The following is an 18508-nucleotide window of genomic DNA, read 5'->3' as shown; positions in this document are numbered from 1 at the left end:
CTGCTAGTGGCGTGATGCGCGTACCCATGATTTCTCTTCTGCATGTTGCAAGTCAGATATCGATGACGAAGACCATGGTGTCCACGGGTGCCTGTTGGCTTGTGCCTCGGTCTAACGGTCCGCCATGATGCTTGGCTGGAGACAGCCCAGCCTCCACGAATCATGGTCGGGCAAGGCCGATGATAGCAGCCCTCATCTGGCCACCATCGCCGCGTCGTGTCCCTCGTCACTATCACGAGCTGCCTAGCTCTGTTGCCGTTCCTTTGACAGCTGCTCTCTGCCATCGCGTTACTGCTGCCATACAACGAGACACCCGACGTGTCATCGCAGCTATCTAGCATAGCTTGCCTCGCGCCGCAGACACACCAAGATGCGCCAACGAGCGTGGGCGACGTCGCTCGCCACCATCCTGGGCCTGGCATCGACAGGAGGCGCATACAAAACGTTCGCAAACTACTCCATGGCCGATTCGCCCCAGGATCTCTTCTCCATCTACGGCGACCGACCCGACGGCTGTCCCCCGTGCTTCAACTGCAACCTCGAAGACTTCAAGTGCAAGCAGTTTGCTGATTGCAGCAAGGCCAACGGACGATGCAACTGCGGCCCAGGATTCGGAGGCGAGGACTGTTCAGAACCCCTTTGCGGCGCGCTGCCCGATGGCAAGAACCGCTCACCACGAGGAGGCGCAAAGCAGTGTGAATGTTCAGAGGGCTGGTCAGGCATCAACTGCAATGTCTGCCAGACCAACAATGCCTGCAACGCCATGATGCCGGATGGCGAAGGCGGAGTCTGCTACAAGGACGGCCAACTGGTCAAGGAGAACTTCCAGATCTGCGACATCACCAACAGGAAGATCCTCGACACACTCAAGGACAAGAAACCCCAGGCGACCTTCTCTTGCAACGCCGAGTCAGAGGAATGCAATTTCCAGTGTAAGCTTCACACCCACCCTCTCATTCATAGCTAACCATGGCAGTCTGGGTCGACCAGAGGGAATCCTTCTACTGCGCCCTCGACACGTGCTCCTCCCAATTCACCGCCGAATCCGATCGCAACATCACCAAATACCGATGTGAAAACATAAAGTGTGAATGTGTGCCCGACAGGATGCTTTGCGGAGAGGACGGCTCCGTTGACATTGGTGACTTCTTGAAGGAGTCGATCAAGGGACCTGCTGAGTTCAGAGGCATCTCAGCTATCAACACCAAAGACAGCGGAAGCGTCTTCTCCGAGCCTGCCATGAACGACCTCATCTCGAGCGTCTTCGGCGACGAGAGTATTTTCCTACAATGCGACACGGGCGAGTGTTTGTACCAGACCGAGGTACCAGGCTACGAGAGGCCCATCAAGAAGATCAACACGCCTCTGATTGCTGGTGTCATCGCTGGTTGCGCCCTGTTCATCGTGGCTGCCATTCTGGCTGTCTGGTATCTCACGCACCGTGCCGAGAGCAAGCGATACGGTCCCATCCACCTATCGGACGATGAGGAGGACGAGGATGCGAAACTGCTAGCAGACCACAAGCCAGCTGCTTTCCTCTTTGAAAACGTCGCATACAACCTCAACGGAAAGCAGATTCTCTCCGGCATCTCTGGCGCAGTCCACCCCGGAGAGCTCCTGGCTATCATGGGTGCTTCAGGTGCTGGAAAGACTACCTTCCTCGACATTTTAGCTCGCAAGAAGAAGATCGGAACCGACAGTGGCGATTTCTACGTCAACGGCGAGAAGGTCCGCGATGACGAATTCAGAAGCGTCATTGGTTTCGTCGACCAGGAGGACACTCTTCTACCAACCCTGACTGTTCACGAGACGATTCTTGACTCTGCTCTGTTGCGCCTGCCCAAAGAGATGAGTCGCACTTCCAAGGAGCAAAAGGTTGAGGATGTTGAACGTCAACTCGGTATCTACCACATTCGCAACCAGAAGATTGGCTCTGAGGAGAGTGGTCGTGGCATTTCTGGTGGAGAGAAGCGTCGTGTCGGTATTGCCTGTGAACTCGTCACATCGCCCAGCATCCTCTTTCTCGACGAACCTACGAGCGGACTAGACGCTTACAATGCTTTCAACGTCGTCGAATGCCTCGTTAACCTGGTCAAGAACTACAACCGAACCGTCGTCTTCACTATCCACCAGCCACGCTCAAACATCGTCGCCCTCTTTGATCAGTTGATACTGCTTGCCAAGGGTAGGGCTGTCTATTCTGGACCCTTCGAGAACTGCCAAACCTATTTCGATGAGCTTGGCTACACCTGCCCACCCGGTTTCAACATTGCGGACTACATTGTAGACCTTACTATGCACGCAAGCACTGCACGTCAGCCTATCGACGAAGACAGCTCAATCTTCAACCGTGACCTCAACCGTGATGGTCTCACCACAAGTGCAAGTAGTGCCATTGCCGTCAAGTCTATTCCTAGTATCAATACGTCGGAGCTCGAAAGAGATATCGCTGGTAGCCCTAGCAATTCGAGCATCTTGCGACCCAAGAGCAAGAGAAGGACGTCCATCAAGCAGCAGCAAGAACGCGAACTATTCACAAGAAAGAAGAGCTCTGCTCCTGTTAACGATGGTGCAATGTCCCCCAAGACTGACGACGAGGCTCCTTACGATCGTCGAGGCGCTATCAAGGCTCAGTGGTTGAAGCTCACACGTCAAGGAGGTAGCGTACCTCCCCAAATCCTCGAGGACCCAGATGAGCTCCCACCACCCGCCAACGGCGCCACCGGAACGAATCTGGATCTCTTGATCAATGCTTACGCTTCTTCCGACATCGCCGCTACAATCCGTCAAGACATTGCCACTTCGGTGGCCAGCGCAAACCAAGCCAACGGCACTAACGGAGTGCACGAGCAGAACGGCTTCGTTGCAGCAGGCAAGTTGAAGGGTTTCAAGAAAGTTGGTCTCTTTGGCCAGTTCAGGATCTTGTCTCGACGAACTTGGCGCAATCTCTACCGTAACCCGATGCTCATGCTTACTCACTACGCTATTGCCATCGTCCTAGCAGTCTTCCTCGGCTTCCTCTTCTACGGTCTCACAGACGATATCAAGGGTTTCCAGAACCGCCTCGGTCTGTTCCTGTTCGTCTTGTCGCTCTTTGGCTTCAGCAGCTTGACCATTCTTACCGTATTCGCTCCTGAACGACTACTCTTCACCCGCGAGCGTGCCAAAGGCTACTACTCCCCGCCTGCCTACTTCGCCGCCAAGGTCATCTTCGACATCATTCCTCTCCGTCTGCTTCCTCCCATCATTCTCGGTATTATCGTGTACCCAATGACTGGCCTCATTCCTGCATGGCCCAACTTCCTCAAGTTCACGCTTTTCCTCGTTTTGTTCAACCTCGCAGCCGCAGCCATCTTCCTCTTCATTGGTATTGTGTTCCGCAACTCTGGCGTGGCCAACTTGATTGGTGTGCTAGTCATGCTATTCAGTCTTCTCTTCTCTGGCTTCTTCCTCAACAAAGAGAGTATTCCTGCCATAGCCAAATGGCTGCAATCGGTAAGTCGAAGATCTTCCTTCCTTTTGATAACGCACCTATACTAACAGCATTCAGTTGTCAATCTTCCACTACGCATTCGAGGGCCTCATTGTTAACGAAGTCAAATACCTTTCTCTAATTGATCACAAGTACGGCCTTGATATCGAGGTGCCTGGCTCTGCCATCCTCAGCTCGTTTGGTTTCAACACGCAAGCGCTATGGAAGGACTGTATCGGTCTGGGTGTGTTTGGTGGTGCATTTGTGCTGCTTGCGTACCTAGCCATGCATTTGCTGCTTGTGGAGAAGCGGTAGTGGGGGGAAATATGCTGGGGTGTACCTCGTGTTCAGTGTCTTTGTTAGTACATTTCATATCTATCGTGGAGGTGCATAGATCCTGTTTTGCATATGCGGCGTTTGGTCAATGGGACCTTTTTCCTTACGATACTAGAGGCTCTGATATCTTACTACATGCAATCTTGTCGACCAAGGCTGGCCTTGAGCTTGGTCAGTGCGGCCAACTGAACCGTAATGAATAATGTGCATGCATGCATATGTCTATTTTGTTATATGTCATATTGTGCCATTTCTAGTTCTTGCTCTACAATCGCCCACACACGGCGAATCACTGCAATCATCACTCTCCAACAACCTTTCCGTCTTCCTTCCCACCTTCAATAGCCGCTCCGCCCTTGAACTTGAATCTCTTCAATCCCCGCACACCGACATGTATCTTGAAACAGCTGCCCGCGTGCTCGTCAACAGGGCCTCCGTTCTCTCCACTCGTACCACCGGAGCTAGTGATGAAGAGCTCTTCGCCAACGAAGCAAGGGCATGTTGGCTGGCTAGTAGGCACCTTGATCTCGGCAACGATCTCACCTTGAGGCGAGATACGTAGTACATGCCATCCACCATGAAGAGCAGTCCACATGTAGCCCTCCTCATCAATGCAGTGACCATCGGGCACGGCATCCTTGCCATACCGGTTATCCTCCGGCATGGTAAAGAAGGGGCGCTTGTTACTGATCTCACCCGTCTTTGGGTCGAAATTGAACTGGAAGATAGTTTTCGTTGGACTGTCAGCAAAGAACATGGTATCGTCGTTCTTGTTCCATGTCGTGCCATTCGGAATCGTGATATCGCTCATGGGTCGATCAAGACTCAGATCGGGGTTGAGACGGAAAACAGCACCGTCCTCTCTCCACTTGGAGACCATGGGATCGAACATGAAGCCCGCCCAGAAGCGGCCTGCTGAATCAACAGCGCCGTCGTTGCCGCGGAAATCTTCGTGCTTGTTGGCTGATATCTCGGGCTCGGACCAGACTTTCTTGATCCAGCGGTACTCGCCGGTTTGCTTGTTGGCAATGCCGAAGCCATACTTGCCGCCAAAGATGAATTCCTTTTCGTTGCCTTCGATGTCGGCGGTGCAGCCCATGGAGATGTCGTAGTCTTTGATGGTCGTCAGGCTAGAGGGGCCTTTAGACATGTCTACGCGGAGTAGCTTCTTCTTTTCAATGTCGAGAAAGCGGATTGTGTTTGTCTCTTCTTCCCAGAAAGGACCTTCTCCTAGTGAGTAGTATGTCTTGAGCCATGGCTGGGAGATGGTCAGTAAATGTACATTCCTATGAAACAGAAATAAGTTCGCTCTTTTGTGTCGAAAATGCGACCGTCTGATAAGTAACTGACCAAACATTGAAGCTGGCTGTCACGATGCTTAAGATGCGGTTGTATGACCTCAGCGGGGCTAGGCCATCAAGTACCCCTCTGACGCCACCTTGAAGAAGCTACAACAACGAATGCAGGTCGACATACCTCTGTAATCTCATACTTTTTGATTTCCGACATTTCTGTAGAGGTATTCGCAATCTTGTTCAGGGTGGGAGTGTCGCTTTCTTCGTCCTTTTGTTGGTCGCTAGTTTGTTGGTGTTGTTCTAGTGTGTTGTTGCTTCCCGAAGCGCCCGTCACGGCGGCCCTCATCGAGGACCACAATTTGGATAGCGTCGCTCCCATTTCCCGTTATGACGTCCCGATGAGCCGCCAATGAGGCTAGAAATGCCCGTTTTTCGTCTCCACTATCTTGCCTTCCGCGTCCAACCTTACTTTAGCCCAGCGAACACGCAACGTATCTTCCTGCGATTTAATCACTACGGAGAATTGGAAAACTAGGAATATGGTTTCCGAGGTGAACTAAGCAAGAGATGTTTCTGAAAATCACGGACGCATCAAATACATATGTTTTTCCAGGAGCGACGTTTCTTGCTGGGCTGCAAGGTTTACTGCCGTTCGTGCGGTTACCACAGGCGCGCCCTGACCACAGCTGCACATCTCAGCAAGAGCACCGTCTGGCAGGATAGGTACACAAGCAGTATAGTGAGCGGTATTACTGATGAAATGTCGCGTTGATGAGGCGACGATGATGAGGATTTGCCGGCTAAGCGGTCCGCCAACGCCTACAAGAAGAAGGCACGTTTAACGATAGAGCGGGAATGTTGTATCTTTGTTCCGGCTGAACAGGGCTAATCTAGAGACGCAGGTAGCTTTGTCACGGGCCTCTGAAAAATCGTGCGAAATTTCCAATTGATTGCAAAGGACGACTTGGGTTGGTTTTTGATAACAAGCTGCTTATAGGTGATCTGGCCTTTTTGGCGACTTCGAACCCTTCGCACTCGTCGCTGTTTTGAAGGTTTCTGTTGGCACTGCGCGGGAGCCTGCATGATCTTCCGCCTACAGAGAGTCCGTCAGCATCAATCTAAAGACGTTGTCTTCCGCACCTGGCCGTCCGGATAGCAGCTCATACATACTGGCAAAACTCTGGCACGTTGAAGTATCGGAGATGGCTTCTAAAGACGACACACTTGACATGCGTGTGTATTTCGACCTAGCCAATAGTATCAATACCCCTAACGCTCACCTGAGATTGAGGGTTGTCCACTCAGCCATAGAGGCACAAGTCACATCGTGGTGCATGCATGGACCGAAAACCACCAGTTATTTGTTATCGGTACACACCTTATTCTTCCGTTTCGAACTCATCTCACCAGAGGGAGCTATCGTCCTAAAGTACTCCACTTGGTGAAACAATGTTCTCGCTGATTGGTTGACCGCAGCCTTTTGCTGCAAACTAGCCGACGTCTCTGAATTTACCAGCTTCTGGGGATTTTGATATGTGTCGGTCCGTCTGGTCCTTCCTGAAGTTTTTTGTCGACACGTAAGGCATCTATAGTCTTATTTGGCAGCAGCGTCAGATTGAGAGAGGTTCCTCAACGACCTCGTCTACTCGTCCTTCGTCGCTAGAACCCTCTTTGCGAGTGAAATCTCTATTGAAAACTTTGATGTATCGTTCCTGCATGTCTGGTTCAGGGTACAATTCCAGGAGTGGACGCTACCTGGATTCGATGGTGTAAGGGAGTGCTTCTCAAAAGGTTTGGTAATCAGAATACTCCGCATATTCGAAACATGCTTCTTAGGCATGTTCAATCCAGTCTTCTCCCAACAATGATGGCTCAGGCTTTGTTCCAATGCCGTTTGGGTTGCCATGGCCCTCGTGATACACGACAGAACTTCTTGAAGCGATATTAGCTGTTAGGCATCTGAATCTTTGCCCTGTGCCTGACAGCTTCTCATACGCATTCAGACCTTGGACATCCTCTATCGGCGCCCCAGTACCTTAAAGAGAGAAACTGAACATCTCTTTAGAGCAAAGTACTTATACCTACTACAATAAAGCGTGTCAAAACCTTCCTAGACATAGATAGAGAATCTAGAAGTCTACAATGCTATTAATCTTTCTAGAATTTCTTCTTAGAAGCTAACGTGGGCGGTAAAGTAGGGCTTGTTATGTCTATACCCGTTCGAGTTTTTTATTGTATAGGGTGGCGCTGTAGTAGTAGTTCTCGAGAGTTCGATGGATTTACTAGCCTCAGTGCAGTCGCCATAATGAATGAACCAAGGGTTTTCAGGATGCTAGTCCTCTGTGTAGCTGATGCGTTGAGACTAGGCCGGTTTGCATCTTCCAACAGCGTTTCTGGTCATGAAGAGGGTGAATCACGACGACCATCGCAAGACTGCGGCATGGGCGGCGGACTTGTAATTGATCTGACCTTAAGCAGCCTCTCATCTTATATCTAACAGTATCACGCGTCTCTGGGCCTCTGGAGTATACCCTATGATCTACTGTGATATCTCACTTGGGCCTACACGTATAGAAAGAGCATATCTTTATACAGAATTGCTGGAGCCGGGTGCGCTTCACAATCTGTTGCTTCTAACTTCGCGACATCACTGAAGCAGAAAGAAGAACAGCTCGATACACTGCATGGTCATAACCACACCAGCTCGGATAGTAGTCGGAAGACTTCTGCATCGGATTATCGCGTGTAGTGCTTGAGGTTTGGGTCTGCTTATATAATTAATGATTGGTGAGTACACTCGTTTTGCCAATGTTCATCTAGGTAACATTGGTGACTCTCGGCACCATGAGAGCGATGGAATTTTCTGCGACATTTCATGCAGACAGACCCCCTTGTAATTGATACCACTCAATTGCGGGTGCACTAGGTCTAAGTGAGGAAGTAGTTAACGACAATGGTGAAGAACAACTGTCGCTAACCCCTGCAATCTTGCTACGACAAAGATCGGCGAACAAAGACAACAGCGGACAATGTGTACTGCACGATCACGCGTTGCGCCTGCCTGTATGATCATGGATGCATCAGCAGTCCGGGTTCAGAGCGGCGGTGAGCTCAATAAGACTATTGGAGGTCAACATGGTGGTCACCTTCAACGTAAGTTTCTAATTACTGAACTTCGCAGCAGACATAATAGATGGAATTGTTCCATTAGTGAGAGGTGCTACCAGAGCGGTTGCAGTCTCCCGGTTTCCAGGGTCATGGACATATTGCAGACTACCACTTAGGTAATCCTGCTAGGATTAATACATCGTACAAGCGAAGATGCCTTCCAGTCTAGTTAGGAGACACATTTTTTTCACGCCATTCTACGATTCAACGATGATGTTACAGCCACAGTATACCTAACCGAGGAGCACATCAATGTCACTGTGAGTGTATGACCTACGCTGTACTTACCGCAACTTGGAACACTTGCAACCCGTTACTCAGAATTTACACGTGTGCGGCGTAGTCCTGCTGATCTCTTGTTCGCACCTTTCCTATCGGGGTCTCACGTCGGCGACTAAACATGATCCTGAGGCATCCGTATCGCGGGACGTTTGAAAAACATGGTATAAGGCTCACGACACGTCCCGGCGCACGCAATCGATCGAGAGGACGATACCCTGCGGCTTCTATTGCGTGCGAGTTACATGCTCAGGATTCTGCACGTTGCTTCAATCAGTGACCAACTGCGCATCCGAGGCGTAGAAGGATTGAAGGGAGTTGGACATGAGAAGTGATGTGGAGCGCGTGTCTATGCACGCCATGCTACGTCTAATTTGCTGGTTCTTCGAAGGCGGAAATATGGGATCATTGTGGAGCGGCAACTAGGCAGTGCACCTCTCCTTGCTTAAGGAAGTGGGGATACGCAATGCGGCACAGTTCGGGTATTGAAGCCGGCCGATATCCTTCTCGAATGTGTTGGCGAATCCGCGATATAAGATTGTATTTCAAGCAACCGAAGATGTGGATCTTCGCTACGGTGAGTCATGGCCTTCGGTGATGATTCGCATCGTCCTGGCCGAAGCGCATCCTTCTCTCGCGTATGTAGCGTGTATACTTCTGAATTGGGAGTGAAGCGAATGAAGAGTACGCGTGACAACGAAAACCAAAGGATTCAGGAGGCACACACAATGTCATAGCGACTTGGTTGAACGTCGTTCCGAAGACCTTGAAGAGGAATGTGGCACATGTCCATTTGCAGTAGGCTTGGGCTGTAGTATGCGACTATGGTGACGAGGTACTGTTCATCGAGCATGAGCACGTTACCGAAGAGTGTGATGAACTCATATGTTTCATATGACATTTCAAGAAGGACGTGAAGACGCCGAACTTCATATCCATGCCGAAGACGTGAGGCGACTGCTTTTGGGTAGACCAGGCTTTTTTCTATGCAGCATTATGGGAAGTCGTATCTGAAGTCCATGGCCGTGTCGTCATTCTTCTCAAGCTATCTCACGAAGCTGAGTTGGTTTGAAGAGAGATAAAGTACATCCAAATGAACGATTGAGAATCTGATCAAGGTTTGCATAAACTTGTGGTCAGCGTTGAAAGTTTGTTGTTGAGGTTCCAAGTCAAAAGTACTACAGTCGCGGTACAAGTCAACAAGCGCTGACTCAGAACTGGTCAGACTTATCAAGCGGTGGCAGAATGGGCGGTAGGGTTTCGGGGGTAAGATAGTTTTGACAAAGGGTTCTCGGTTATTTCTATTCGCCTTCCATGCGTGTAAGAGGATATACAGGCATGGTATGCGAGCAAAGAAAAAGGAGATAATTCGATCGTCCTGTGGGTGCTTGTCGAACAAAGGACAACTGGATCTGGGAGGGGTATTACCGTACGCTTGGAGATGCAATATTGGTGAGAAGGGCCGAAAGATCACCACCGACAGATTGGTAGTGAGCAGGGTAGTGAGACTGACAGTCGGCCTGACTACGGTTGTCCGGAACTTTTATGCAGCTTCTAGCGTTTTTTGACATGCTAAAAAGGTATGCTGATCTACTAATGTCCATCGAGTAACCCGCATGTGTGGAGTTCATTCCGTGTAAATCGTATCGTACCATTGGGTTGAAGTTCCTCCGTATGTAATGGACGATGAGCAGATGTTTTGACAAACAGGATTATTGTGGGGGTAGTTCCTCTTCTTCAAAAGCCAGATGATGCCATATAAGTGACACTCGTCGATTCGTTTGGCCAGCAAGAGGGAAAAGACCCATCTACACAGGCTCCGTCGCACTGTCCCCATTGCTCTACGTATCAGGAAGCTATCAATGACTGACCCGTTGACTTCTGTTTTATGTGGGTCTTGAATGTGTTGGCTTACCAGCTGGGTGGTAAGTTCATGTATGTTTGTGCCTTGGAAGACGACATGCAGGGCTACGTGCGAACATTTGTCAAAGCTCACTTGCGCAGGCGGTCATTGGATGGCAGAGATACCCGAGGAAGACGCATGTTTGACACATGATAGACTGAATGATCAGGACAAGGACAAGGAAGTGCGAGTCGACAGTGCACGTCTTCCTGGGAACACGACCACCGTAGGACACATACTCAAGGGTCAGCGAGAATCTGATGCATGTATAATGTCTTGGAAGATATGCAGTTGCGATGCTTACCTGTGGTAGGTGCCGGCGATGCAGGCCGAGCGGAAAGTCATTCAAGAGAAGAGCACAAAGACCGTACCAAGCAGGAAGCGATGAGAACAACCATCTGGGTTGAACAACCCAGTCAGGATCCGTGTGCATCAGATAGCGCCTCATGTATTATGTGCAGCAGGGTAAGAAACGTCATCTCCCGCTTCTGGGCTATATAGCGGATAGTATAGAGTGATCCGAGTAACGAGAATGTTACGATGGTGAGCCTTGCGCAGGCGGCTGGAAGGATTCTCAGCTCAGGGTTTTCTTTTGTGTAACAGAGAGCGTGTGAAGCGAGCCCCATGATGCATGTTTCGATACGAATCTGCTACAAATGTCAGAAGTCTGTCTAGCGAGGACAAACCCATATCGGGAATGTTGTGAGAAGCTACGTTGTGGTATATGCTGCAAACTGCGGGTGTTCAAGGGTCGTAAGAACCACACCCTATTGGGCTGCGCCCCTCCGTGCAGGAAGCGATAGACAAGCACTTCAAGGCTGCGAAAGCGCCCACAGCGAGCGCGTTCAAGAGTATCAAGGCGGTCGTGCTGAAGCTTGGACCGTATGCGGATTGTCCACTGGTTCGATCTCTACCACAGGGTATCCCTTTCACTTCAACATGACTGGACACGTGCCTGGAGGAAACATCGTGGAGCATCGGTTAAGTGCCGAAGGATTGTCGCCTCGACGAGCACGCGCCGGCACCTGCCACCATTATCGCGTGCTGGATCTTCACAACGCGCTAAGCTTGTATGTGACGATGTCGACATGGTCGCGGAAGGAAACGGCAGTCTTGCCGTCTCTGTCGCGTAGGGAGGTGGGGTGAAGGAACACAAAAGTGGACGCAAAGTTCACCTGGGTACCCAGCTTCACCGGAAACGCCATCTACGAACAGGTGCAACTGCACCGAGACTACGAGTCATTTCCGTATCTCATCTCGTCTGGATCAGTCTTCTAGATTGAGATGGCGATATGATCCGGCGGGTTGGAACAGGAACCAACCGCTGTGCGCGGCTGTACCGTGTATATGTGATTAGTCCATCACGTGTGACGTAACCTCCTAACCCGGTGCAGTCTCCCCTGAACTACCATCTTGGCTGCGCAACCGACAGCCTGGAGCCGGAAACTGGTGGAGAAAATCAGCCAACCGAAGGCTGAGATCTATCTGTGGCGCCGTGTCCGACCACGGTGCTGGTCGTAAGCTATGACGATTTCGGAACATATCCCTGGCCAAGGCGCTCGCGAGGGCGTTCAGTTTGCGTCCAGAAGCAAGCGGCCTCGACAATTCTTGCAAAGGGTGTCTCTTGGAGTCATTAGGAGCACCATACCTTCCGCGATTGCCCGGAAGAAGGACTCGTCCCCGGTGGCAAGATACACGCCGTTGTGGCCATCGCACCTCTGCTCGAATTCCAGCCCTACACAGTGAGAAACGAGAGCGGATGAGATGTGCGGCATGGAGATCGTCTTCATGTCCTGCAACATGCACGCCGTTACCAGTGCTTCGGGTATAATTGTCATGGAAAGGGTTCGAGAAGCAGGAATCACACATGGATTGACGCCAGCTAATTGTTGCAACACGACACGAGCTAGCCCTGTTTAATATGGTGTGCGTCTGTAGGATCTCGAGGCGGACACCTGACGGAATTTGCAATGCGACAGGGGCCAGAAGTTGAAGCCCAACGTGCTAAAGTCGAGCGCAAACTCGAAGTTGCGCTGCAAACGAGGCCTCGCATCGAAGGCGCCATAAATTGCGCAATGCTGGTCTCGCCATGCCAGCCCGACGTGTATGGTACTTGCACACTCATGGCTGACGATCAGACCCATCACAAATCTTGTGCTGGGATGCGGCATCTGTATCGTGAGGCGCTCCACATGCTCACCACCCCCACGGCATGCGCGGGGAACTGTGACCGAATCCTAGTCGTATTGCTCAATGTTATCACCACGGCAGGCCGAGGGCTACCATGTCACTGATTCGATCGAGTTTCAGAAGGCCGTCATCCACATCAACAAAGGCAGAGATGTCTATCATGCCGTCTCATCAACTTGTTGCTACCCCCACATGGCCACTGCAACACGTCCACATGAGGAGCACGTTCTCGACACGCACGTTTTCCAAGGCGGAAGCGATCGCTCCTTCGTGGCTGCATGGCTGCATGGCTGCATGGCGTGGGTGAGCCAATTTCTTCTGTCATCCGCAGCGAGACGAGGCGTTGCCGCCGCTGACCGTCCCGAGACGTTAGTGGTGCTGGCCGGGTCGGAAATGCAGGTGTACAAGAAGCAACCCACTGATGAGATGAGACATGCAGCAGCGGTGCTATCGATCTCTCTGGCCAAAGCGTGAGCATGGCGATCGATGCACGAGCAGCTCGGGGCGAAGCTGTGCGTCGTGTTTTGTGCAGTGCGTGTAGCGCGCGAGGCACAAGCGGCATAGAGGCATGTTTCGGGGATTTTAAATTCGCGATTGGCTACCAATGAGGCGCGCTCAACAAAGCAAAATGAAGAGCGAGCACAATTCATTTCACAACGAGCGGCAGGCGAAGGGATGATGTGCTGGGGCACATGATGAGACATGGTCGTGCGCATCACGCACACGGTGCCCGCTACCGCTGGCTTGACCGGCCCTAGCAGGGCTCGAGGACATGAGAGCGAGCCAGCCACCGGTGGGCTTTGCAAGTGGAGGAGGGAGGGCCGGCGAGCTGCAGATGAGATGACAGGACGTCTTTCCGGACTGTCTCCCGCAGGTCAGTGCTGGAGGCTGCAGGGCGCGGCCACCTCGACGTCGTTCCTTGGCCGCCGCCAGCTGCGCGTTGTTGCGGTGGGGGGATTAGTCTCTCTTCCGCTTCCGCGCATCGTCACTGTCGAACATGCAGTAGCGCGCAAGACGTGCGTGCGTAGCTTGCCAGCATATCCTGGCAAGCACGAAGGCACCGCCTAGCGCGTCGTCAAAGCCGCCGACAAGGCATGATGTACTTGCTGCCCTTCCTCGCGCAACATGGACCAGGCTTGACAGGGGCATATGCACTCTCGATGGTTTGCTGCCCGGTCGGCGCTCCTCCGACTATTACACCGCAAAAGCCTTATATCACACCCGGTCCTGGCGCGACCACTGCCGATTGCGGGCGTGCCAGATCTCGACTCCCAGACTCTTTACCAGTTCCCTCGACGTTGCCTTGCAGCTTCATTTCCTCCTCCACGCTTCACTTTACCACTGATCTCCAGACCTTGTTCCTGCAGCGCCCGCCGCTCACGCCTAGTATAGCATGGACGTCAGCCCCACACTGCCTCAACTGCCCTACTAGGAAATTTATCCTCGCCTCGTCCTCCTGCTTCACCGTTTGGACTGCCGCCATTCTCTGCCATCCACAACCTTTTTCGCCTCCAAGACTGTTTATTACCTTGACGTTTTCTGGGTTGTCTTCTAGGCGACCCAACCAACCAAGTCATCCTGGCTACTCAAACTCTCCCCGCTATTCGGGCCCCTCTCCCTCACTACCCACGACGCTTCCAGCCCTCTTTGACTCCCCCATACCACAACGATCCAAAACCGGACGGCCCATGGTCCAGTCAGGGCGGCCAAGGGGGCTCTGGCGATAATTATTCCATGTCCATCCTGTCGGCAGGAGAGCCTCGTTCAGAGAGGAACACCCCACAAATGTCACCCATTCAATCCTATCCCCCAATGCAACCACCGTACAGGAGTCCGCGGGAAGCCCCAGTGAATCCCCCTGTTTCACTGCCACCTCTTCGCCATCTTTCAAAGACTCCACCCACTCCGTCTGACCGAAGATTTGGGAATCCTTTTGGAGTCCACTCAATTCTGAACCCCCAGGCCGAACTTGTCGAACAGCAACGAGCTTTGAGACGCAGTAATTCTCAGATGGACTCACCATCCCCAGTCGATACACAGAATTCCCAGAGCCTGCCCTCTATCAGTCGACCCAACAGTGTAGACTCTACTCAATCTACGCAGGAAGGGCAGCAGCATGCCAGGCCATTCCAGCCCCCAGAGCGTCCTCCAATACGGTCTCTCTACCCCGAGAAAGGAATTAGGACCCACAGCTTGAGCAGATTGAACCCGCCCACGGGTACAATCGATGCACAGCAGTCGCCCTTTTTAACTGCAAGTACCCGCCCTTCGGAGATGATGACGACACAGCCTGCTTTGCCTACACCTCCAGCTGGTGGCCGGACGCACTATTTCCCAGCTACAGCTCCGACGCCCCCACCGAACATGATGCGAACAGAGATCCGCCGACCAAGCGTAAACTTCCCCCAATCTGGTAGTGCTAGTCCAATCGCACAATACTCTCCTTACAGTCAGCCCGCCTCCGTTGCGTCGAGTCAATACGACAACAACAGTACTCAAGGCCAATATGGACCAATGCGTAGACATACACCTACTCACGATTCCCGCCAGGGATCTGTATCCATGGAGAGTGAGCGTAATAGTATGATAGCCATGGCACCATCCAACCAGAGCAGTGTCCAGCTCATGACAATTCAGAGCCAGGATGGGTCTCTACACAATATCCAAGTAGAAACACAGACCGCTTCCAAGGGTGCTGATGAGAAGAGAAGGCGTAATGCTGGTGCTTCCGCACGTTTCCGTGCCAGAAGGAAAGAGAAGGAACGTGAGGCCTCTATAAGCATATCCAGATTGGAGCAGAACGTCCGCGATTCAAATGAAGATGCTGAGTATTATCGCTCCGAGAGAGATTACTGGAGATCGATTGCAATGCAAGCTCAGCCAGAACGTCACATCACCCGACCACCATCGCCTCGCCTAAGGCGTGTATCGGTAGCGCCGTCACGGGCACCGTCTTCTACCACCGGGCATGGCTCAGAAGCTTCTTATGACGGCTACGAGGAAGAGATGCGCGAAGAAGAGCGCAATGTTCGAAGAAGAACTAGCAGCTACCATCCGGCCATCGGTCCTCACCACACCGATGTGTCTGCTCCTAGCCATGAATCACGTGGTTACCCTACATCTACCTTTGGGTCAGTAAACCATGCTCCTGCTCAGGGACATCAGTACCCACAGCATCAACAGGCACAGTCCGCAGGTCCTCAGCCCACAGCCAAACGGCCAGCCTATCGCGATTCATTTCCTCCTGAGGCGAATCGGTATGAGCACCGCACCTGAACCCAAGAGAAGATCCAGGAAGGGAAGCAGTGATGCTTCTATCCTATCACATTACTTCTATATTACTTTTCTGAAACTTGTATCCAAGATGCATGTTTCACATCGCGCGGGTGGTTTCTTCCAGCTTCTGCAATTTTGCGAGCACAAATCTGCGTTATACCCTATGGCTTCTCGTTTCTGTTTTTTTTTTATCAATACTATGGACAAATTGCATCTAGATATCTCCGTCCTCGCGGACGTTTTGGTTGTCATCGTTATAATCGTACCAGGATTGAGGAACTTCGTTTCGCCAATGTACAATACTTCGTCATACGTACCACTTCGTGGGCAGCATTATTGTTTTATTCATCCGCTCGCGGACACCAAAGAGAATGAAACACCTGTTGTTGTACAAACTAGTTCCAACACCCACTATCTACCATATCAAACTACATGGTGTCTTTCTCAATACAATCTAAGAAACGCCACTGCCTAGGCCTTCGCGCATAATGTATTATGTTTCTACAACCCATTTCCCTCTGGCCTTCCACCCTGAGACTTGCTTTGCGAGGGCACCTGGCAAATCCAAATCACAATCTCACATTCGTATGCGCCCAACGTATCACAAAATTCGACCAACGAGCCTATCTCCGCTACGGTGTTCGAAAACAGACGGTCATCAAAACTGAGTTTCGGATGTGGGATGACGAACTAAGAAAAGCCGCCGTCAACTCTCCAAAATCCATATCAGGAACCGGCCCTAGCGGATGAGGCCAGAACCATACCGAGTGCAGCCTCAGGCTGCTGTACACGGCCGACAAGAAATGAGCTTAGAACTGACGCCTTCACATCATACAACCCGCATTTTGCACATAGCGTCTCTGGTCAAAGTATCCGTCGAAAGTTTAAAGCTCACCGTAGGTAAGCGACCCGGAGCGATGGACGTTGACTCCCAGACTATATGGTTTAGCAGGTCGGCAATCTTCCGCGAAGTCCAGGCCGCCGTACCCGAGTGTGTTATGATGCCTTTCTCTTGTTTCAGAAAAGTGCTTCACGTTGTTCACAAGCGCGTGGCATTGGTCGTACGCCCTCGAATGTCACCAGACATGCCACGTTGAAAAGGCGCCCACATAGCATAAACTATTGTAGGCTACGCAGACACGTGTACAATCACAACCTCGCGCTCGAAAGACCGATGTTGATTCCACTGCGCACAGTCCACAAAATCCCGTCAGAGAGGTCCGTAGCCACCTGACCATCGTGCTGGAAAGCAGCCGAGGATGTGAGCTGGCCAGAATTTAACTTCCGTGTTTCGCATACTAGATGCCGGAGACGCCTCCGGCGCGGTCCGTTGGACGATTCGGCGCATTCTCTGACCCACGCCGGAACTTTATGTACGGCATTATAGCGCCTCTATAGTTGAGGCCCTTTACTTCTCTCAACTAGGAATTGTATTATCAGTCCGCCACTGTGCGCTACTAGTCCCAAACTTCAACGGACGCCCGTCTTCCTGTCATCTTACGCGCTAGCTTGAGAACTCTGCGGATATTATTTAGAAGCCCGGTGTTGACGGTGTCGAGTGGAACTTCTCCGGTGGTCGATTTTACCACACCACAAAACGTCCCACAGTCGCAGTAGCTTGAACCTTCCTCAAAACGGTCCGAATCTCGCCACCTCCTTAGCACGGTCCAACTAGTAGCTATCCCGCTCTTGTGCACATCTTACTTCGTACAGCGATCAAGGGAACAGGATACCGCAGTCGGCCGGATTAGAAGTTTCTCCAAATTGCGGAAGCCGCATTAAGCTGACCAGAAATTGCCTACCACATTGTTTCCTCAATAGGAAAGTCGACGGTGAAATAGAATATCGACGGCCTTTTCTTCGAGACTAGGGACTGACATGTTGTTAATGATGTCCAGGCATACACTATGACGCCCTGCAGGTCTTGGACACTCGCATGACAAGGCATGTCAAGACAGGTAGGGAGTAGCCGACCTATCGCAAGCTGCTCAACTGAACATTAGCCCTGCACCAAGGCAGCACAACAAAGAACGATGCCGCATTCGTATTATCCATATCGCTAATCAATCCGACCCTTCACTTTTCCATGACGACCAATCAACACCCTCACGGATTTCAAGACTAACTGTTGTGCCGCTCTATGCACGACATGCCCTTGATCACCATCCTCGTCATCGGGCCTAACCTTAGATTTGCCGGGCCCCCGAAGCGCGCACGGCGCACGCAACATCTTCACCGCCATATCTCCACCTTCGATTCGATGCCATCACGTCCGCGAACGCTACCAGCATCCGGTGTGATGCTGACTCGCGACAAAGTTGCGGGTGGGCATACAAGAAGAAGCACTAAGAAAGTCTCCACGCTGCAGAATGTGCTGCAAGGATACAACCTAGCTTGCCCACGAGCCAGCCGCTTGTCCCGTGATCCTACGTCGTGAAGAAGAACTACCTAGGCAGAGCCGCTGTGGTGCATGGGTACTGATTGATGACATGCCGCGAGTGGGGACAGATACCCGCCCAATCAAAGGGAACTGTGTATAAGATCAGCACTCACTCACCGTTTACCTCTGCGGCGGGTAACAAGGCTGTA

At 51.7% G+C, this 18508-nt stretch overlaps 3 protein-coding genes across 3 annotated transcripts; 2 read left to right on the top strand and 1 right to left on the bottom strand.

Annotated features, from left to right (window-relative positions):
* The first annotated feature begins 47 nt into the window (after positions 1 to 47).
* Positions 48 to 3887, top strand: CC77DRAFT_1015654 (hypothetical protein). Its single transcript, XM_018524068.1, has 3 exons — positions 48 to 932; positions 977 to 3495; positions 3551 to 3887. Exons 1-3 carry the CDS (start codon positions 371 to 373, stop codon positions 3785 to 3787), a joined length of 3318 nt encoding a protein of 1105 aa, XP_018391764.1. The 5' UTR covers positions 48 to 370; the 3' UTR covers positions 3788 to 3887.
* Positions 3888 to 4109: 222 nt separating this feature from the next.
* On the bottom strand, positions 4110 to 5423 carry CC77DRAFT_1036997 (regucalcin; the record flags this gene model as incomplete). The annotated part of the gene is made up of 2 exons (XM_018527038.1): positions 5285 to 5423; positions 4110 to 5066 (listed from the first exon to the last, which is right to left on the bottom strand). Exons 1-2 carry the CDS (start codon positions 5315 to 5317, stop codon positions 4110 to 4112), a joined length of 990 nt encoding a protein of 329 aa, XP_018391763.1. The 5' UTR covers positions 5318 to 5423.
* Positions 5424 to 13345: 7922 nt separating this feature from the next.
* Positions 13346 to 16294, top strand: CC77DRAFT_1004310 (hypothetical protein; the record flags this gene model as incomplete). Its single annotated transcript, XM_018523257.1, has 3 exons — positions 13346 to 13517; positions 14199 to 15900; positions 16138 to 16294. The coding sequence occupies 3 exons, from the start codon at positions 13346 to 13348 to the stop codon at positions 16292 to 16294; spliced, it is 2031 nt and encodes a 676-aa protein (XP_018391762.1).
* Between the last annotated feature and the right edge of the window lie 2214 nt (positions 16295 to 18508).

The sequence above is a fragment of the Alternaria alternata genome, assembly GCF_001642055.1.
Source record: "Alternaria alternata strain SRC1lrK2f unplaced genomic scaffold CC77scaffold_1, whole genome shotgun sequence".
Lineage (NCBI taxonomy): Eukaryota > Fungi > Ascomycota > Dothideomycetes > Pleosporales > Pleosporaceae > Alternaria > Alternaria alternata.
The sequence above is the reverse complement of the archived record's forward strand: the minus strand, read 5'-3'. Positions and strand labels throughout refer to the sequence as shown.

What these genes read in the sequence shown, in the direction of transcription:
- CC77DRAFT_1015654 (XM_018524068.1), top strand. Translation starts at nt 371, where the DNA reads ATGCGCCAACGAGCGTGGGCGACGTCGCTCGCCACCATCCTGGGCCTG. An exon ending in AGAGGAATGCAATTTCCAGT is followed by an intron (nt 933 to 976) that starts GTAAGCTTCACA and finishes TAACCATGGCAG; the next exon opens with TCTGGGTCGACCAGAGGGAA. An exon ending in TAGCCAAATGGCTGCAATCG is followed by an intron (nt 3,496 to 3,550) that starts GTAAGTCGAAGA and finishes AACAGCATTCAG; the next exon opens with TTGTCAATCTTCCACTACGC.